General features: G+C 44.3%; 1 protein-coding gene across 1 annotated transcript in view; it reads right to left on the reverse strand.

Annotated features, from left to right (window-relative positions):
* Positions 1-23,385, reverse strand: part of LOC126188561 (E3 ubiquitin-protein ligase MYCBP2-like) — a gene marked incomplete at its 5' end in the record, with an annotated part of 354,851 nt that overhangs the window by 88,396 nt on the left and 243,070 nt on the right. Inside the window, one exon of the mRNA XM_049930160.1 lies at positions 11,136-11,264. Coding sequence (XP_049786117.1) covers positions 11,136-11,264 — 129 coding nt within the window. The remainder of the gene's footprint in view (positions 1-11,135; positions 11,265-23,385) is intronic.

The following is a 23,385-nucleotide window of genomic DNA, read 5'->3' on the forward strand; positions in this document are numbered from 1 at the left end:
GTCCACCTGGAGAGTTTGCTGAAGTGCAACTGTCGCAGTTACCAGGCTTCGATCATAGTGACTTTGTATGTGACTTTGTATGGTAACTGAGGTAAAACATCACCCAACTTTACCCACACCAAACTTAAAGGCATATCTCCCCTGATACCTATGTGTCTCAGGACCTACCAACCTGCACACATGTCATGCTCCATATGGACAGCATCAGACCTTTGTTGCAAGCACCGTACAGGAGCCCCCACAGGATGTTGCAATGAGGGGGATGCACCTTCAAGATATTGGTAAATGGCAAACACGATGATTAACTACCCATCGACCCATGAGCATACCCACCAGCATCAGTGGTAACACCGGCATCAACACTGACACCACCAATCACAGACTCACCATTGACACACAAAGTGAGATCTGGGTGGGAAGCACATATCCCAGCGTGCTAGCGGGATAGTTCTCCACTTCCCCCAGCGGGTTGATGTAGTGACAGAGCTTCACTTCTCACGCAGTTCAGTCCAGTGCAGTGTCAACATGTCTCGTGTGTGTGTTAACATATAAGTATATGTATAAGTATCATTACGGTGCACCTGTCAATCGGCTTTCCATGTCAACTGCCAGAAGCACTGGTATTGACATTGAATTACTCCAGGCTGTGAAGAATTTTTTGATTTTTTATATGTGTTCTTCTGTTTTTTTTTTCCCCTTAGCAACAAGAAATAGTTTTAGTTTACACACATTTTATTCTGTACAAAGATTGTGTGTCATCAAGCCACGAGCTTGCTATTTCCTCGTAAAGAGTTTAACACCTTAGGTAAACACAATAAAGAGCTGGCTCCAGTTGCCAGAGACTGCAGTCGTGTGTGTGAGTTGTGTTTGTGTGGGTGAATGTGTGTGTGTGTGTGTGTGTGTGTGTGTGTGCGCGCGCGCGCGTGTGTGTCTATTTTTGATGAAGGCCTAGCAGGCTGAAAGTTTGCTTGTGACAGTCTTTTTGTTGTGCCTCTCTGTGACTCAGCATCTCCACTATATGGTGTTCATAATACTTTTGTAATAAAGACACTGTTCATGCATGCAGTGGTATGTCATTTCATGCACTTGCAGGCAAGGCAATGATTCAGTCAATGACAAATCTAGCAGTATGACCACATGCCAAAGGAGATGAGGTTGGAGAGGAAATTCTGGAGTTCTTCTTCACTGTGAGTCCAGATCATGAAGATGTCATCAATAAATCTGTACCAAACTTTGGGTTGGCAGGCCTGGGTAACCAAGAACGCCTTCTCTAAGCGACCCATGAATAGGTTGGCGTACGAGGGGGCCATCCTGGTACCCATGGCTGTTCCCTTTAATTGTTGGTATGTCTGGCCTTCAAAAGTGAAGAAGTTGTGGGTCAGGATGAAGCTGGCTAAGGTAATGAGGAAAGAGGTTTTAGGTAGGGTGGCAGGTGATCGGCGTGAAAGGAAGTGCTCCATCGCAGCGAGGCCCTGGACGTGTGGAATATTTGTGTACAAGGAAGTGGCATCAATGGTTACAAGGATGGTTTCCGGGGGTAACAGATTGGGTAAGGATTCCAGGCGTTTGAGAAAGTGGTTGGTGTTTTGGATGAAGGATGGGAGACTGCATGTAAAGGGTTGAAGGTGTTGATCTACGTAGGCAGAGATACGTTCTGTGGGGGCTTGGTAACCAGCTACAACGGGGCAGCCGGGATGATTGGGTTTGTGAATTTTAGGAAGAAGGTAGAAGGTAGGGGTGCGGGGTGTCGGTGGGGTCAGGAGGTTGATGGAGTCAGGTGAAAGGTTTTGTAGGGGGCCTAAGGTTCTGAGGATTCCTTGAAGCTCCGCCTGGACATCAGGAATGGGATTACCTTGGCAAACTTTGTATGTGGTGTTGTCTGAAAGCTGACGCAGTCCCTCAGCCACATACTCCCGACGAGTATGTCGTGGAACCCTTGTCCACCGGAAGAATGACGATGGATCGGTCAGCCTTCAGATCACGGATAGCCTGGACTTCAGCAGTGGTGATGTTGGGAGTAGGATTAAGGTTTTTTAAGAAGGATTGAGAGGCAAGGCTGGAAGTCAGAAATTCCTGGAAGGTTTGGAGAGGGTGATTTTGAGGAAGAGGAGGTGGGTCCCGCTGTGACGGAGGACGGAACTGTTCCAGGCAGGGTTCAATTTGGATAGTGCCTTGGGAAGTTGGATCATTAGGAGTAGGATTAGGATTATTTTTCTTCATGGCAAAGTGATATTTCCAGCAGAGAGTATGAGTGTAGGACAGTAAATCTTTGACGAGGGCTGCTTGGTTGAATGTGGGAGTGGGGCTGAAGGTGAGGCCTTTGGATAGGACTGAGGTTTCGGATTGGGAGAGAGGTTTGGAGGAAAGGTTAACTACTGAATTAGGGTGTTGTGGTTCCAGAGTGTGTTGATTGGAATTTTGAGGTTTTGGAGGGAGTGGAGCTGGAAGTGGGAGATTGAGTAGATGGGAGAGACTGGGTTTGTGTGCAATGAGAGGAGGTTGAGGTTTGCTGGAAAGGTTGTGAAGGGTGAGTGAGTTGCCTTTCTGGAGGTGGGAAACCAGGAGATTGGATAGTTTTTTGAGGTGGAGGGTGGCATGCTGTTCTAATTTGTGGTTGGCCTGTAGGAGGATGCTCTGAACAGCCAGTGTGGATGTGGGAGAGGAAAGATTGAGGACTTTTATTAAGGATACGAGTTGACGGGTGTGTTCATTGGCCGAGTTGATGTGTAGGTGAAGGATTAGGTGGGTGAGGGCAATGGATTGTTCAGTTTGGAACTGGTATAGGGACTGATGGAAAGAAAGGTTGCTGCCAGAGATGGGAACTTTAAGTGTGAGGCCTTTGGGGGTAATGCCAAATGTCAGACAAGCCTGAGAAAATAAAATATGGGAGCGTAATCTGGCTAGGGCGAAGGCATGTGTTGCGTAGGGAACGTAAATAAAACTTAATGGGGTCATTGTGGAGGTGTTGTGAGGGTGACATGGTATTAGACGGTGGAAAGTGTAACATGAGGCTGAAATGAAAATGAAAATAAAAATAAAAATATATGGGGAGAGATAAAGGTGAACTAGGAAGCAACTAGAGATCTGGTGTGAAAAAAGGCGAAAAAGTAATGGTTTTAGCTGGCCTATGTTGATCATGTGGTGAACTTGTGTAGGTAGACAACGATGTGCATAAAGGTTAGGTGGTTGTGTTGCCGCCAAAACACGTTAAAGGGTGGAGAAATTCGGGAAAATTTCGAGAAAACTACGTGTAAATGTATTAAAAGGAGTGGTTTTGTGGCGGCAGATTATGAAAATGAGGCTAACAATTGTCTGACGAAGAAATAATGACATTAAAACCTGTGGGAAGCGGCTAAAAATGATCGGTGATGTGAGAAAAACGGAAATGGAAATAAAGCAAAAGTTATTAGAACTAGCCGAAATGGTTGTTTAATAGGTGAAAGGAACTGTTTGTGAATTAGAAATGGTGGATTTTATAGCAGCGGTAGTATTGAAAGCGGAAAAAAAAAATCTTTGGTTATGGTTAAGAAGTGGGTTACGTATTATTATGTATTATGTATTATTGAGTATATATCGGCGGGATAAAATTGTATAGTAGATTACGGAAGAAAGGAGAAGGTGAATGCAAAGTGAAACTACTGGCAAAAACAGAAGGAGAAAATAAGATGACAGAAAAGATTTCGAAATGCAACAGTGACAATAACAAATGTAATTGTTGGGTTCAAATTAATGATATAAATATAATAGAGGGAAACATTCCACGTAGGAAAAATATATCTAAAAACAAAGATGATGAGACTTACCAAACAAAAGCACTGGCAGGTCGAAAAACACACAAACAAACACAAAGATACACACGAAATTCTAGCTTTCGCAACCAATGGCTGCTTCGTCAGGAAAGAGGGAATGAGAGGGAAAGACGAAAGGATTTGGGTTTTAAGGGAGAGGGTAAGGAGTCATTCCAATCCCGGGAGCGGAAAGACTTACCTTAGGGGGAAAAAAGGACGGGTATACACTCGCACACACACACATATCCATCCACACATATACAGACACAAGCAGACATATTAAAAGGCAAAGAGTTTGGGCAGAGATGTCAGTCGAGGTGGAAGTGCAGAGGCAAAGATGTTGTTGAATGACAGGTGAGGTATGAGTGGCGGCAACTTGAAATTAGCGGAGATTGAGGCCTGGGGGATAACGGGAAGAGAGGATATATTGAAGGGCAAGTTCCCATCTCCGGAGTTCGGATAGGTTGGTGTTAGTGGGAAGTATCCAGATAACCCGGACGGCGTCACACTCACACTCCCTCCAAAACCTCAAAATTCCAATCAACACAATCTGGAACCACAACACCCTAGTTCAGTAGTTAACCTTTCCTCCAAACCTCTCTCCCAATCCGAAACCTCATTCCTATCCAAAGGCCTCACCTTCAGCCCCACTCCCACATTCAACCAAACAGCCCTCATCAAAGATTTACTGTCCTACACTCGTACTCTCTGCTGGAAATATCACTTTGCCATGAAGAAAAATGATCCTAATCCTACTCTTAATGATCCAACTTCCCAAGGCACTATCCAAATTGAACCCTGCCTGGAACAGTTCCATCCTCCGTCACAGCAGGACCCACCTCCTTTTCCTCAAAATCACCCTCTCCAAACCTTCCAGGAATTTCTGACTTCCAGCCTTGCCTCTCAATCCTTAAAAAACCTTAATCCTACTCCCAACATCACCACTCCTGAAGCCCAGGCTATCCGTGATCTGAAGGCTGACCGATCCATCGTTATTCTTCCGGCGGACAAGGGTTCCACGACCGTGGTACTTGATCGTCGGGAGTATGTGGCTGAGGAACTGCGTCAGCTTTCAGACAACACCACATACAAAGTTTGCCAAGGTAATCCCATTCCTGATGTCCAGGTGGAGCTTCAAGGAATCCTCAGAACCTTAGGCCCCCTACAAAACCTTTCACCTGACTCCATCAACCTCCTGACCCCACCGACACCCCGCACCCCTACCTTCTACCTTCTCCCTAAAATTCACAAACCCAATCATCCCGGCCGCCCCATTGTAGCTGGTTACCAAGCCCCCACAGAACGTATCTCTGCCTACGTAGATCAACACCTTCAACCCATTACATGCAGTCTCCCATCCTTCATCCAAGCCACCAACGACTTTCTCAAATGCCTGGAATCCTTACCCAATCTGTTACCCCCGAAAACCATCCCTGTAACCATTGATGCCACTTCCTTATACACAAATATCCCGCACGTCCAGGGCCTCGATGCGATGGAGCACTTCCTTTCACGCCGAACACCTGCCACCCTACCTAAAACCTCTTTCCTCATTACCTTAGCCAGCTTCATCCTGACCCACAACTTCTTCACTTTTGAAGGCCAGACATACCAACAACTAAAGGGAACAGCAGTGGGTACCAGGATGGCCCCCTCGTATGCCAACCTATTCATGGGTCGCTTAGAGGAGGCGTTCTTGGTTACCCAGGCCTGCCAACCCAAAATTTGGTACAGATTTATTGATGACATCTTCATGATCTGGACTCACAGTGAAGAAGAACTCCAGAATTTCCTCTCCAACCTCAACTCCTTTGGTTCCATCAGATTCACCTGGTCCTACTCCAAATCCCATGCCACTTTCCTTGACGTTGACCTCCACCTGTCCAATGGCCAGCTTCACACGTCCGTCCACATCAAACCCACCAACAAGCAACAGTACCTCCATTATGATAGCTGCCACCCATTCCACATCAAACGGTCCCTTCCCTACAGCCTAGGTCTTAGTGGCAAACGAATCTGCTCCAGTCCAGAATCCCTGAACCATTACACCAACAACCTGATAACAGCTTTCGCATCCCGCAACTACCCTCCCGACCTGGTACAGAAGCAAATAACCAGAGCCACTTCCTCACCCCCTCAAACCCTGAACCTCCCACAGAAGAACCACAAAAGTGCCCCACTTGTGACAGGATACTTTCTGGGACTGGATCAGACTCTGAATGTGGCTCTCCAGCAGGGATACGACTTCCTCAAATCCTGCCCTGAAATGAGATCCATCCTTCATGAAATCCTCCCCACTCCACCAAGAGAGTCTTTCCGCCATCCACCTAACCTTCGTAACCTCTTAGTTCATCCCTATGAAATCCCAAACCACCTTCCCTACCCTCTGGCTCCTACCCTTGTAACCGCCCCCGGTGTAAAACCTGTCCCATGCACCCTCCCACCACCACTTACTCCAGTCCTGTAACCCGGAAGGTGTACACGACCAAAGGCAGAGCCACGTGTGAAAGCACCCATGTGATTTACCAACTGACCTGCCCACACTGTGACGCATTCTATGTGGGAATGACCAGCAACAAACTGTCCATTCGCATGAATGGACACAGGCAGACAGTGTTTGTTGGTAATAAGGATCACCCTGTGGCTAAACATGCCTTGGTGCACGCCCAGCACATCTTGGCACAGTGTTACGCCGTCCGGGTTATCTGGATACTTCCCACTAACACCAACCTATCCGAACTCCGGAGATGGGAACTTGCCCTTCAATATATCCTCTCTTCCCGTTATCCACCAGGCCACAATCTCCGCTAATTTCAAGTTGCCGCCACTCATACCTCACCTCTCATTCAACAACATCTTTGCCTCTGCACTTCCGCCTCGACTGACATCTCTGCCCAAACTCTTTGCCTTTTAATATGTCTGCTTGTGTCTGTATATGTGTGGATGGATATGTGTGTGTGTGCGATTGTATACCCGTCCTTTTTTCCCCCTAAGGTAAGTCTTTCCGCTCCCGGGATTGGAATGACTCCTTACCCTCTCCCTTAAAATCCACATCCTTTCGTCTTTCCCTCTCCTTCCCTCTTTCCTGATGAAGCAGCCGTTGGTTGCGAAAGCTAGAATTTTGTGTGTATGTTTGTGTGTCTTTCGACCTGCCAGCACATTTGTTTGGTAAGTCTCATCATCTTCGTTTCTAGTATGTATACAATTAGTGAAAACAAAGGAAGCATGACAAGTCTTTCATGGATGTGATTACAATTTCTCATGAATTGCCACTTCATTAACTGGAAGTCTATAACACCAGAGGAATAGCTAAAAATTTCTTATAACCATACCCACCAGACAGATATCAGACTACATATGGAGGCTAACATTGTTACGAAGTACAGTACCATTACAACCACTGTGAGCTGTGGTGTGTCTCTAGAATCTGTTGAGGCCTTAACTGTTTGTATTAGAGTTGCTTTCACTTATCCTGACCAGAATGGCCCATGTTGTTGATTATGTGGTCTTCAGTCCTGAGACTGGTTTGATGCAGCTCTCCATGCTACCCTATCCTGTTCAAGCTTCTTCATCTTCCAGTACTTACTGCAACCCACATCCTTCTGAATCTGCTTAATGTATTCATCTCCTGGTCTCCCTCTATGATTTTTACCCTTCACGCTGCCCTCCAATGCTAAATTTGTGATCCCTTGAAGCCTCAGAACATGTCCTACTAACCGGTCCCTTCTTCTAGTCAAGTTGTGCCACATACTCCTCTTCTCCCCAATTCTATTCAATACTTCATCATTAGTTATGTGATCCACCCATCTAATCTTCAGCATTCTTCTGTAGCACGACATTTTGAAAGCTTCTATTCTCTTCTTGTCCAAACTATTTATCGTCCATGTTTCACTTCCATACATGGCTACACTCCATACAAATAATTTCAGAAATGACTTCCTGACACTTAAATCTATACTCGATGTTAACAAATTTCTCTTCTTCAGAAACGCTTTCCTTGCCATTGCCAGTCTACATTTTATATCTTCTCTACTTCGACCATCATCAGTTATTTTGCTCCCCAAATAGCAAAACTCCTTTACTAGTTTAAGTGTCTCATTTCCTAATCTAATTCCCTCAGCATCGCCCAACTTAATTCGACCACATTCCATTATCCTTGTTTTGCTTTTGTTGATGTTCATCTTATATACTCCTTTCAAGACACTGTCCATTCCGTTCAACTACTCTTCCAAGTCCTTTGCTGTCTCTGATATAATTACAATGTCATCGGCGAACCTCAAAGTTTTTATTTCTTCTCCATGGATTTTAATACCTACTCCGAATTTTTCTTTTGTTTCCTTTACTGGTTGCTCAATATACAGATTGAATAACATCGGGGAGAGGCTAAAACCCTGTCTCACTCCCTTCCCAATCACTGCCTCCCTTTCATGCCCCTCGACTCTTATAACTGCCATCTGGTTTCTGTACAAATTGTAAATATCCTTTCGCTCCCTGTATTTTACCCCTGCCACCTTTAGAATTTGAAAGAGAGTATTCCAGTCAACATTGTCAAAAGCTTTCTCTAAGTCTACAAATGCTAGAAACGTAGGTTTGCCTTTCCTTAATCTTTCTTCTAAGATAAGTCATAAGGTCAGTATTGCCTCACGTGTTCCAACATTTCTACGGAATCCAAACTGATCTTCCCTGAGGTCGGCTTCCACCAGTTTTTCCATTCGTCTGTAAAGAATTCACGTTAGTATTTTGCAGCTGTGACATATTAAACTAATAGTTCAGTAATTTTCACATCTGTCAACACCTGCTTTCTTTGGGATTGGAATTATTATATTCTTCTTGAAGTCTGAGGGTATTTCGCCTGTCTCATACATCTTGCTCACCAGATGGTAGAGTTTTGTCAGGACTGGCTCTCCCAAGGCCGTCAGTAGTTCTAATGGAATGTTGTCTACTCCCGGGGCCTTGTTTCGACTCAGGTCTTTCAGTACTCTGTCAAACTCTTCACGCAGTATCGTATCTCCCATTTCATCTTCATCTACATACTCTTCCATTTCCATAATACTGTCCTCAAGTACATTGCCCTTGTATAGACCCTCTATATACTCCTTCCACCTTTCTGCTTTCCCTTCTTTGCTTAGAACTGGGTTTCCATCTGAGCTCTTGATATTCATACAAGTGGTTCTCTTTTCTCCAAAGGTCTCTTTAATTTTCCTGTAGGCAGTATCTATCTTACCCCTAGTGAGATAAGCCTTTAAATCCTTACATTTGTCCTCTAGCCATCTCTGCTTAGTCATTTTGCACTTCCTGTCTATCTCATTTTTGAGACGTCTGTATTCCTTTTTGCCTGCTTCATTTACTGCATTTTTATATTTTCTCCTTACATCAATTAAATTCAATATTTCTTCTGTTACCCTTCTGTTACCCTTCTGTTACTTGCCCATACGAGTGCAAAATCTGTAGATCACATAATAACTAAAAGCGAAAATACCGCCTCAGCAGATGCTATAAAGGGTCATCCTCAGACCGTGGAGGCTGAATTTTAGTAATAGACTGCAATGTTGGATATCAAAAAGTAAAAACGATGGGTACAAGAGAATACTGTCTGATACTAAAATTGATTTACTTAGATATAGTGTAAAACATAATGCATGGTTAACAGTGTATCAGGCTAAAGAAGTAAATAGTAAGTGGGAAATTTTCATAATTATTTCAATAGGGCACTTAGCTAGCACAATTCCTTTAAGGTAAGCAACCCACACTAAAATAAGCTGTGTATTATATGAAGAAATATGTAAAATAAGGGAAAGGCAATCACTCTCCTGTAGCAGACTGATGCATGGAGCACAAAAATATGAAACAGTTAACAGCATTCACTGTAGCTTTCGAGCTCCTGCTCCTATATGAGGAAAAGTATTTTTGTTATAAAAAGAGTAAAAGCTCAGAAGCTGGTGTGAATGCTTTTTCCTGTTGTGTGCCTGCTATAGAAGAGTGTATGCCTATCTCTTATTGTATACATTGCTCCATCCAGGAATTTCCATTAGTTATACAATGTCTTACACTAAATGTGTAACATTAGATTTGAAAAAAAGGGCAGATTGTGTAAAGGTATTCTGCTGGTCTACAATCAATGAAGTGAGACAGATTGTCTAGAAATAAAATTAATAATATATGAATAACTGTTAACAATAAACATGTAAGTGTTCCAAACATAGTCAGTAATCTTTGGAATGATTATTTCACAGATGTGATAATGTAAAGTCCTAGTAGAACATATATAATTTAGCAGCAAAAGAAACACCTTACTGAATAGTAGAGGCATGGAGTCACTGACAAGCACATAAGGAAAACTGAAAACTTGCTAGTTTTCAGGGAAATCCTTTTTCAGGCTAAAGTACACACACAGTTGTGCATGCTCATGCACACACATGCACATCTCTACGGCCAAAGTGTCCTTGCTGAATAAACAATGCTGGGACTGCAGTTTGCAGCATGATTAGTGTGAAGAGTTGTGTCAGATGAAGTGAGAGAGGGGAATGGAGACAAAGTGTGAGAGGGAAGGTTGGGGAACAGTGGCTTATGGCTTGGAGGAAGGCAGCAAATGCATGGGAGAGGAGTGCAGGAGATAGCTGGAGCAGGAGTATGGGATAGGGATGTGACATGGGCAGTAGCACCAGATCATGCAGCACACAATAAACAATGACAATGACAGGTGGGGTTATACTGGGATGGAGTGACAGTACAGAGGAAGGGGAGACTGTATGGAAGAGAGTGGGGTGCAGGATGCAGAATGTGCTGAGTGGGTTAGCAGAGTTGGTGCCATGAGAATAACATGTTGAAGGGACAACCCACATCTACATAGTTTAGTAAAGCTAATGTTGGGAGAAGGATACAGATGGCATGGATTGTGAATTAGCAATTGAAATTGAGCATCTGCGGCCAGTAGTGTGTTCCACCACTGGGTGTTCAAGTCTTTTCTTGCCAACAGTTTGGAGGCAGACATCCATTCGAGTGGTCATCCCCACATAAAACTCTGTGCAGAAATTGCAACAGAGCTGCAATGTGACAAGCTTGCTTGCACAGGTGGCCTTGACTCTGATGCAGTAGGATAAGCATGTGACGAGATTGAAGCAGGATGTCCTGGATTGATGTATCAGACAAGTCTTGCACTCGGGGACACCTGGAATAGAGGAACATCCTACGCGAAGTGGTATTCTGCTGCCCACCCAGTCTACTCAATATCCATTCCCAACATCTTCCCACAGGGGTCACATCCAAATGGAAAACTCAGATGCAAGACCATCTGTACAAGTTCGTATCTCATTTTATACTAAAGTTGTAAACATACATATTACTGACCTGTCTCTGCAGGTGGGTCAGTTTGCTGCGGCTAAATAGTATTCCAACCATATGTTCCTTTAAGTCATTGTTTTCCTCCCCCTCCTTTCTCACTGCAACTTCTTCACCTAGTATGAGTTTTCCAAACACCTAACAAAAAAATATATATATATATATATATATATATACATCAATATGGATAAGACCCAGCACTTGTATTCAATATTCAAGGATAATCCTGAATAACAAAAGTATTCATAATAATATGGCATGCTTACTGCAGAGATATTAAAGTAAATTGTGTGGTTGCACAAATTTTTAACAACTAGAGAGCTGCCATCATGGTGAAACTGCTCTTGAAATTAATAAATCTCAAGAAAAGGTTAACATAAATACTACTGTTTTAGTTATATATAAAATTGATCTAAATAATAAATGAAAAGACCAAGTAATTACTTCAGTAAATTAATTTCGAAGGAGGAATTATTACAGTGATGAATGTAAATCACAGCAATCAGTCAAAATGTTGTGTTTTTTTTTCTCTATATCACTATCGTCATAATTCTAAGCATTGTGGTATTCTCAAGCCACCTCGAATAAAATAAGAAATTAACAATGTAGGAAAAGATAGATTGCTACTTACTGTAAAGATGACACATCAAGTTGCAAATAGGCACAATTAAAAGACACTCACACAAAGCTTTTGGCCTCAACCTTCGTCAGAAAAAGATAAACACACACCCTTCATTCACACAAGCAAGCACACCTCATGTACACATGACCGCTAGTTCTGGCAGCTGAGGCAGCCTTTCTGATGAAGGTTGTGGTCAAAAGCTTTGTGCAAGTGTCTTTTGAGTGCGCCTGTCTGCAACTTGACAGGCCATCTTTATGGTAAGTAGAAATCTATATTTTCCTAGATTGTTGATTTTCTTACCAGAGTTTCCATTGTTAAAAACTGAGCTATTATTTTGTAAGCATTAAATACAAGTGACAACAATATAAACTGGATAGACTGCTACTCACTACATAGAGGAGTTGTGTGGCTGACAGATACATTGGGTGAGGGGGGAGACTGCTAGATATCACCAGCTTTCAGACTAATCCAATACTAGTCTGGTAGCTAACAATACCTAGTAGTCTTTTTATCAATATGCCCATCCGGCACTAAACACTTCCTCTATGTGTTGCTTGGCAATCCATCCTTTCTATATTGTTATTATATCCCACATTTTCCATTAAATAGAAGCGATTTGGAGATATTAATTTCTTTTTTTTTTTTGCACTTGAGATAACTTATTTAATTAACAATGAACATAATTGCAGCTTACTATGTTCCAATTACCACCACATTTAATTATTTTATTGTGAACAGAATTATTTATATCTGAACTCACAATGAATGACATATAATAGACAGTGGGTATCTGTATCTCAATTAATTTACAGTATATTGCTTCAGCACAAACAACAGTAGTCAACATGTTCTTTTTGTTCCGAATTGTTGAGATTTTCATGGACACTTGTCGAGGAAGTTCTTACTGACTTCTGTCTCAGAACCTTAGGCAGATGTTTAATTAGTGATTTTTCTGACTTTTGCCAACACACGTGGCTGGCATTGTCAAAGATTCATACTGAATTGCTGGTGCAATGGAGGGTGAATCTATGTTCTTTTTGTGTTTGTTTATGGCTTAGAGCTCTCATGAGAGGAGGAGTCACCCAATGTGGCGTTGACTGAAATGAGAGTTGCACTTGGTGGCTAAAGTTCCCCAGATGGGGCCTCCTGGCCAACAATGCCACACGATCTCCCCCCCACCCCCCCACTTATACTGCAAGTTTTTCATCCGCTACCACACACCAAGAAAAGAATGATTCTTCCATCACACAATTTGAAAATCATATAAGAGTCTCAGGCCTTTTTGGTGAAATCACAGTATGGGTAATACACAAAAATATTTTGAGATGTTTGGGGAGGGGGCATGGATGGGCCAACACAACAATTTCATGAAAATCATGGCATAGAAAAAAAAGAAATATTTACATAGACTAAGGTAGACGTACTGCCTTGGGCAAACACACTGATTGTCTGGTGAATTTTTAAATTGTATATTTCAGCCTAAGGTCACATAAATGGTATCACTATCAGCTTGAACTTATTACCAAGTCCTCATTAGATATTCATCACATACAATTTACTCAGTGACAAATTCAACTCATTTGATGATGACTTAGTAATAACTTGAAAGCAGTAGTCATATAGTCATATCATTCATGCAAACTGAGGCTGAAATATTATAATAACAATAATAATGTAAGTAGCTGAATAGCGCACAGTCTTCTACATTTCCCGAGTAATGATCCAGCACAAAGGAAGACTCATTGAAACATTTCTCCAAATCAAATAGCTTGGCAGTTTCTTAAAAATGATAAAACAGACAAATAGGGCAAAGAACCTAAGATTTGAAGGCAAGAGCACTTAAAAATGAATGAACTCTCAACTCCATTTAGTGAAAAGGAGCTGCAAGATCAAAGTAACAATGTAAGAACAACAAGGCAGCTGGCTTGAATGAAATACGAATAGAGCAGATAAAGAAATTCTGACAAGCAACACTGAATTGACTTATGGCATTCCATAACAACTGCTTAAAATTGAACAAAACTGCAAAAATAGAGAGGAAAACCAAGGCAGCTGTTATCTTGAAACTGGGAAAAGAGGTTTCTGAGCATTGGAGCTATTGGCCTATTTCACTATTCTGCTATCTTTATAAAATGATATGGTTGTATGGTATTTATTGGCAGGGATATCTCCTTTAGGGTTTGGCCGCCGTACTGCAAGTCTTTTTAGTTGATACCACTTTGGTGACTTGCATGTCAATGAGGATGTAAATGATGATGAAGGACACACAACACCCAGTCCCCTGCCAGGGAACGAACCCAGGCCCCCATGCGCAGTTGACGGTAACACTACCGCTGCACTACGGAGGTGGAAGCTATCTTTATAAGATATCTGAAAGGATGTTTCTGAACTGTCTGTCACTAAAGATTGATAGATTACTTATACCTTAACAGGCTGGTTTCAGACCACATCGAAACTACACAGCACAAGTAACTCGACTAATGCAACACATAGAAGACGGATCTCAAAACAGGAAGATCACTGGAATTGCATTTATCTACCTCACATCAGCTTACGACACAGTTCAACACCACATAATGCTTCACAAGGTCTACGCACTGATCCAGAACTATGGTTTCACTACAATAATTGCAACCTTACTGCACAGTTGTTGAAGGAACCAGACAAATGGCCTACTGCAAGGGAGTGAATTATCACTGGTGCTCTTCAACATTTACAAAAATGATTAGCCAAGAACTAATCCATGCACAAGTTTCATATGCCAATGGCATTGCTTTACTGGTAAAGACATGTATTTGTACTCAGGTGATTCATGTGAAACACCTTACTACATAATTATGGCCCATGACGGGTATCAACAGACCTTGAACACAGAATGGTAGTTGCAGCTAGACACATGGGACATTTCATTTTGGAAATACTTAGGAAATTCAATGTTCAGTGATCTACAGCATCAAGAACTTTGTAAAAACAATGCAGGTGCTGACAAGAACTCTGGGAACATGCCTGATAACTATAACAAGAACCAGCTGAAGCTGAAACCATAAAATACTGCATTCTGCTTTTCCCATCTATGAAATAAACTGGCAGGAAGAAAACTGAAAGTGATCTGGGAAGGCACTGAACTAAAACATTGTTTTAGAACCAAATACTTTGGCGTTATCTTACGCAGATCACTCACTTGCCAACAGCACTGCCTTAATACCAAGCATCATCATCTGGAAACTTGATGGTAGTAATTGTGGTGTCCAACCTTAAGTGATCTGTACTTCTGCAAAGGCACTCTGTTTCTCAGCTGGTGAGTAATATATGTGCCCAGTGTGGCATAAATCGGTACATGTGGATGAAGTAGATTTGTCCTTAAAGTAACTGCAAGGCCCGTTACTGGATGGTTCAAACCAACTCTGTTGATAAACTGTACTCCTTAGCAGGCATTGCTCCTCCTGACATATGCAGGGAAGTAGCCACCAATGCACCCACTGCATGGACATATTTCATCAACACTAAAGTCTGGCAAGAGCTTTCTACAGTCAACATCTGTACTAAATACATCAGCCAAGAAAGTCGAAGAAAAACTATGGGCCATGATAGTAAGTCATCTCCAAGCAGGGGTAAAGCCAGCAGAATACTCACCAGCTGGGCACAACTTAAGACTGGGCCATATGGAAATCGTGTTACAAACGGATGCTGGCAAATCTAGGGAGAACCTAATGAAATGGACATATTTACAATGGCCAACATTGTGTGAATGCAAAGAAGTACAGACGTCTGTGTCAATATTTACTTTGTCCTACTTCTTGCAACAAGGAGGTGTAGTAACACTGTTCACGTTTACGTCACACTTCACTTAGCGTAGACCGGGACTGTGTACTAGGCATACCCGATGTTAACTGACTGGGCACGGCCCGTGCTGCCGGAGTTGTTGTTGTTGTTATGCCGGCAGAGGTCGTGTCCAAATTCTCGCGTGCCCTCTGGTGGACGGGACTCTACTTGCGGCAACTACCGTCCGTGACGCGCCGTGCCAATGTGCACCTCCCGTGATCTTTCTGGTGGCTACTGCACTCCTCCTCCTTCGGGGGGTGAAGCCACTGTGATCCACTGCATCGGAAGGTGGAGCGTCGGGCAGGAGCGATGACCTCCACATCCACTGGAAGGCCGGAGTCGAGAGGATCTGCCAACCCTCGAGCCGGAACCTTCGAATACGGCTGGAAGTGACCAACACGAAGAGGCCCCCGTCGTCCCACAACCGGAGCCCGGGACAGAACGGGCAACAAGCTGTCGAACTCCGGATCCTGTTCCACCTCAGGAGGGGTAAGACCCAGTGGTGGGGACGATGGGGAAGGGACGACCACAGGTGAACCAGCCTCCTGAGAAACCGGGCCTGCTAGGGGGGCCGGCTCTCGCTGGGGCATCTCGAACGATGGCGATGCCGGTGCTGGAGCTACTGGAGGCTGCCAAGGCTGAGAACCATCACAGTGCGGCAGAGTCACAGCGGGGAGAGGAGGTAACGTCCCCTGCGAAACCAACACAGGTGCCGGCTATGGGGAAGCCAGTGTCCGAGAGGTCGGAGGGTGGGTGCCCGAACGTGGACGTAGCTGATTTTGGTGACGACGTACCACCCGGTCCCCCGCCTGCAAGGTATAGAGCCGGCGGCCATTTTGGCGCAGGACCACCGCTGGAATCCAACGTGGATTGCGACCAAACCCACGGGCCCAGACCGACATACCCATGGAAAGCCAGGTACTCCGTTTTGTGAAGACTGGCGAGGACCAGGCCGGAGGAAGGGCAGCAGAGTCCTAGGTTGACGCCCATGGAGGAGCTCCCATTGGTGTGGTCCGGTATGCCGTCAAGAAAAACGTCAATGCTTCCTCCGCAGGAAATTCGTGCACATACTTTTTCATCTGCGTCTTAAATGTGCGCACCATGCGCTCGGCTTCCCCATTCGATTGTGAATTAAAGGGGGGAGAGCAAACGTGCCGAATACCGAAGCGCCTACAAAAATCCTGGAAGGTCTGCGAAATAAACTGCAGTCCATTGTCCGAGACCAGGGTGATTGGCAGACCTTCCACCGAAAAGATTTTTGCTAGTGCCTGGATTGCAACTTCTGAAGTGACTGTGGAGCAGCGAACCACATATGGGAATTGGGAATAAGCATCAATGACAATGAGCCAAAAGCCATTGAGAAACGGGCCCACAAAATCGATGTGAACACGTTCCCATGCTTGCGTTGCCGGTGGCCATGAAGAGAACGCTGCCCTGGGAGATGCTTGTTGGCTCGCACACTGGGAACAGGCGGCCACCAAGTGCTCAATTTCTCTGTCAATACCGGGCCAGTACACATGTCTGCGACCCAAGGTTTTAGTACAGGAAACACCCCAGTGCCCCACATGTAATAACGTGAGGACCTCCCTTCGTAAACTTGCAGGAACAACCACGCGAGGAGCTGTATCATCGGTAGCCAGAAGGAGAACTCCTTCCAAGACCGAGAGGTGGTCTCGTAGAAGAAAATAATTACGAAGAGGGTCCGAGGCCCGACCCGGAGGGCGGGATGACCACCCCTGCTGAATGAGGCAAACTACTTGCCGGAGAACCGGGTCAGCTGCCGTTTCCCTGGCGACTCGAGAACTAGTGATCGGGAAGCCGTCAACCGCTTGGCGGGACGCCACATCCAAATGAAAACACATAATCTCCTCCCGATCGAACGCAGGATCCGGGCCCACCGGAAGACGGGAAAGAGCGTCGGCGTTGGCATGCTGTCCTGTAGGGTGAAAATGAATGTCGTAATGGTACTTAGAGAGGAACAAGGCCCAGCGCTGTAGTCTGTGGGCCGCCCTATCCGGAATCTGAGAGGCGGGGCCAAATAGCGATATTAACGGCTTATGGTCAGTGATTAACTGAAACTTCGTGCCATACAAGAAAGGGTGAAACTTGGTAACAGCGTAGACAATGGCCAAAGCCTCTTTTTCCACCTAGGAGTAATGGGCCTGTGCGGGACTAAGCGTTTTAGACGCAAACGCCAGTGGTTGCTCGGAACCATCTGCGTTGCGATGGGCCAGGACCGCCCCCACCCCATACTGCGGCTTATGGGGATCAACAGTAGCCAAACAAGGGGCTGACGTGAGGAGGCCCTTCAACGAGGTGAACGCTCGCTCGCATGCAGGCGACCAATCAAAAGGAACACCCTTGCACAGAAGGCAGTACAGGGGGTGGGCTATAGTGGAAGCCCTGGGAATGAACCGGTGGTAATAGGCTATCTTGCCTAAAAAAGCTTGTAACTCTTTCAGCGAAGCGGGCCGAGGAAGGTTGACGATACCTTGGACCAAACTTCCTAGTGGCTGGATGCCATGCCGAGAGATGGTGTAGCCCACATACTCAATAGACGGTTGGAAGAAGGTTGACTTATGCAGGTTGCAACGCAAGCCCACAGACCTGAATTTCAGAAAGTGGGTGCGAAGGTTGTGCAAGTGTTCCTTCGTGCTGTGGCCTGTGAAAATTATGTCATCCAGGTAATTAATACAATGAGGGATTGTCGACGTGACATGCTCAAGATAACGCTGGAATATCGCCGGGGCACTGGATATTCCAAAGGCCAACTGCTGGTATTGGTAAAGGCCAAACAGGGTGTTGACGACCGCCAGCCATTTGGAGTCCTCATCAAGTGGTATCTGATGATAAGCCTCCGACAGATCGATTTTCGAAAAATATTGGCCTCCCGTCACGACGGAGAACAATTCATCAGCACGAGGCAAAGGATAGGTGTCCACCACCAATTGGGAATTAATGGTGGCCTTGAAATTGCCACAAAGACGTAATTTTCCCGAGGGCTTCCGTACAATTACGAGGGGTGAAGCCCACTCACTGGAAGAAATGGGAAGAACGACCACTAGGGCTGTCAGCCGGTCTAGCTCTTCCTTTACTTGAGGGCGGAGAGCCAAGGAGATCTGCCTCGCACGTAGAAAACGCGGGCGAGCCAACGCCTTCAACGTTAAGTGAGCTTCAAAATCTGAAACACACCCCAGGCCCTCCTCAAAAATATCTGGAAAGTCTGAGATCAAAGATTCCAATGATTGATAGGGAACGTCTTCGGAGACCAACTGTATGGTGTCAGCGATAGAAAAACCGAAAGCTTGAAAGGCATCCAGACCAAAAAGGTTAGCGGAGCTCGCATCACTGACAACAATAAAAGTAATAGGCCGAGTGACTGATTTGTAAGTCACGTCGGTAGTGAATTGACCCAGTAGGGGAATGAACTGTTTACCATAACGCGTAGACGCGGTAAACTGGCACCAACAGGGGCGATCCAAGGTCGGAATAAGTTTGTGCATTCAACAACGAAACTGCCGCGCCCGTATCTACTTGCAGTTGTAACCGGCGCGACCGAACCAACACCTCGATAAAGAGTTTGCGTGCCGATGCGTCGGGAGCCTGGCCCGATGAAACTTCCTGAATGTCAACGTCCATGTCCTCTGTACCTGCTTCCTTCGATTCTTTTGAGGCTGAGCGGCAAACTTTAGCAATGTAACCTTTTTTATTACATTTGCGACAAACGGCCCAACGCTGGGGGCACTCAGACCGATCATGATGTATATAGCACGACGCACAAGACGGCAACAGGGGCCGGCGGCCAGAATTCTGTTTACGCGCCGTGCGGGAGCGGCCGTAATGGCTGGATTGTACCGCTCGCACGTCGTCCACCCCGGACACAGTGGATGCGGCCGCGCCGCCCTGAACCGCCGCGATGTCGCACCATGCTTCCAGCTGTTGACCTGCTGCGTGAGAGACTTCATACGATTGAGCAATGGACAGGACATCCTCGAGAGAAGGGTCTTCTAACTGCAGGGCCCGTTGCTGGACCTCCCTATCAGGGGACGAACAAACAATGACGTCGCATACCATAACGTGGGCATACGACTCTCGCGACTGCTCCATGACAAAATGACACTTGCGACTAAGACCGTGCAGGGTAGCGGCCCACGCCTGGTAAGACTGATGGGGCTGTTTCTTGCATTGATAGAACTCGACCCTAGCCGCCACAACATGCATGCGGCGGTGATAATATGAAGACAGCAATGAACACAATGCGTCAAAAGACAAGGACGAGGGTTCCTGCAATGGCGCTAGCTACCGCAAAACTTGATACAGCGAGGGAGATATCCAAGACATGAAGAGAGCACGACATACCTCCACATCGGCAACATGAAATGCCTGGAAATGCTGCTGAAGGCGATGTTCATATGCGTCCCAATCCTCAGCCGTCTCGTCATACGGGGGAAAGGGAGGAGGGAACGGCGCTGGAGCAGACGGCGTGGACAGCAACGCCAGAAGCACTTGTTTCATGGTGGCCATGAGCTCCGTCTGCTGCGCAACCAAAACCCGCACCAAATCCTCCATGCCGTGGAGAAGCTGCGAAACCGGAACAACGACGCAACACGCGAAAGAACGACCCTACTCTTCGCCAATTGTGTAGTAACACTGTTCACGTTTACGTCGCACTTCACTTAGCGTAGACCGGGACTGTGTCCTAGGCATGCCCGATGTTAACTGACTGGGCACGGCCCGTGCTGCCAGAGTTGTTGTTGTTGTTGTTGTTATGCCGGCAGAGGTCGCGTCCGAATTCTCGCGTGCCCTCTGGTGGACGGGACTCTACTTGCGGCAACTACCGTCCGTGACGCGCCGTGCCACTGTGCGCCTCCCGCGTTCTTTCTGGTGGCTACTGCAGAGGAGATGATCAAAGCACAAAAAACATGCAGAGATTGCTCGTTTTTGGACAAAGACTATTTGATTTCAATTTTTCATGTTTTTATATGTATAAACTCATCCTATTTTACTTTCTGAAACTCTAAATTTTTGTAGAATACTATGTGTATGCTTCTGTCTCAAGTAAATAAATAAATAATAACAAAAGAACAAATGAAACAGTGGCAAGACCAGAAATACTCTACGCAGCAATAACTCTTAAACTGATGATGAAGGGAGAGCTTGAAAAATTAGAAAAATTGAAAGAAGAAGCCTAAAAAATATTCAGGCAATAAGCAGCATTGAATCAGAATACAAATTAAGATTTAATACAGAACTAAGTCTGAAAGTTGAAAAACTAATAGATGTAATAAAATAAGGAGATTAAAATTCTATCGACACATATGCAGCATGAATAATGCCAGAATAACTAAACAAATCTTTGACTTAATAGACAATTACAAACCCAAACTCACGTGGATGACAGAAGTAAGAACAGATATCGAAAATGTAGGAGTCAACTTGGACACAGTAAGAAACAGAACACTTATTAAAGAACCAACAGAAAAGGGAATCTTTCAGGATAGAAAAAAAATCAAGAACAGGAGGAAAGTGGACAGAAGAAGAGAAGGAATGAGATTCTTGAAGAATGAAACAAGTGTAGGCCCAAAGTAAACTACAGATAAAAACGAAGAAGCAGAAACAATGATGATTTATCATACCCTGCAAAAGGGTTATCTGAAATAAAAAATAAGAAATAAACAGTCACCAGCTGTCACAAATTTGGGGAAATATATCTACTTTACCAAAAGGGACAGGAATATTTTGTGTTTTCTCAAAAGCAGATTTATAAAACTGGAACTCAGGATCACTATATGTAGGCTTTAACACTCTTAGGAGTTCCAGTCTGTTATTCTTGCAGTATGATCTTCTCTTTTTATGTATTATTCTTACGTGGCTTTAAAAAGACCAACATTTCATAGGTAGATGAACTCAATGAAAATGTCAAAATGAGCAAATACTTGCAAAATTGATTTGAAAAGTTCTCGGAACGGAATACTAAAAGAGTACTTACATCACTGAAACATTTTTAATTTTGACTCCTTGTAGATTAATTCACTTGGTCCAACGATGTTCCTGTGCCTTAATCCCATCTCAAAAATGAGTTTCCTGCACGCCTACAAAATAGTTGTCAACTCCGGCTATCAATTCTTCGTTTGAAATGAATCTTCATCCACCAAGAAAAATTTTCGGTTTCGGGAAGAGATGGAAGTCTGACGGAGCCATACCAGGTAAATAAGGTGGGTGTGGCAACAATTCATACCTTAGCTGCTGTAATTTTGCCATGGCAACAGCACATGTGCGCTGATGCACACTGTCTAGGTGGAAGATGAGTTTCTTCCTTTCTAAAGCTGGCCTTCCTTCGCATACCTTTTGTTGCAATTTGTCCAGGAGATTAGCATAGTATTCTCCAGTAATTGTTGGCCCAGAGGGGAGATAATCTACAAACAGAATCCCGTTCAGATCCCAGAACACTGATGCTATGACCTTTCCCGCCGAAGGAATTTTCTTTGCTTTATTTGGTGGTGGTGAATCAAAATATTTCCACTGCTTTGACTGTTGTTTTGTCTCTGGGGTATAGTAGTGCACCCACATTTCATCTTTGGTCACAAACCTGTGCAAAAACTCTTGTTCATTTCTACTAAAATGGGCCAAACATTGTTCTGATATGACCATTCGCACGCATTTTTGAACTAGCGTCAAGAGCTGTGGCACAAATATGCAGATAATTTTTTCATTTCAAATTTTTCAGTTAAAATGTGATGTATCCTTTCAGATGACATCTGTCAAGCATGAGCAATTTCACGCACTTTCAATCAGTGATCCTCCATGACCATTTTGTGCACTTTTGCAATGATTTCTAGAGTAGTGACACATCTTGGGCGACCACTGCGCGGATCATCATCTAAGCTCTCCCGAACAAATTTTGATTCATTTGTCCACTTGTCAAAAGTTGAATATGAAGAAGCAGAGTCTCCCATCCCCCAGGGTATTCTGGAAATCGGCATGAATGTCCCTTGCTTTCATACTTTTCTTTATGAAGTACTTAATCACTGCTCGAATCTCGATTTTTTCCATCTTCGCAAATCACTAGGCAGGAACAACAACAGAGCCACATCACTGCCACAGCTCTCTTCCAAGAGCACTGACATGGCATGTGTTTGGAGGCAACAGTCCAATGAATATCACATGAACAACTTGTTGCGCTAGCACTGGCCTCTTGTGGTGATTCTGAGAACTTTTCAAACCACCCTTGTATTTGCTACCATTGACAGACTATGTATTTACTGATACATTTGGAGAACAAAGAAGCAGTTTTTGCAAACTGGGAAATTCTACACTAATTGTTGAGGTATCAACTATTGTTCATTACTTTTATTTTTCTTGCTGTTGTTAATTTGAGGATTATGTTGATCATAAAAACATGGCAGTATGCTAGAAAAAGTAGTAATCACACTAAAAGGAGACACTAGATATAGTGTCTGATGAAAGTACTGTGATGACAAAAGGCACAAAGATGTGTACAACTTTGGACTGATATTTACTTGTTTCATGTTGCTACCAATTTTAGGCACATATACAGTGTCATTGACTTTAGTATCGTATTGCTTTACTATTTTGTCTTCACAGTGCTGAGTTCTGTTTCACATGTCATTAACTTTATGTGTCAGGTCTGCTTTCATGTTGTCTGCTGATAAAGTCAGGCTAGTTTGACAGTGAGAGAAAGCTGTCAGAGCCAGTTGCTTTTGTAAAGGACATCATAGTTGAATTTTACAATAAAAAGTTACTTATTTGCACTATTGAAACTTCGGCAATATGGTCATTATCAAGTGGTATACC

Source organism: Schistocerca cancellata, chromosome 5, assembly GCF_023864275.1.
Source record: "Schistocerca cancellata isolate TAMUIC-IGC-003103 chromosome 5, iqSchCanc2.1, whole genome shotgun sequence".
NCBI classification, from domain to species: domain Eukaryota; kingdom Metazoa; phylum Arthropoda; class Insecta; order Orthoptera; family Acrididae; genus Schistocerca; species Schistocerca cancellata.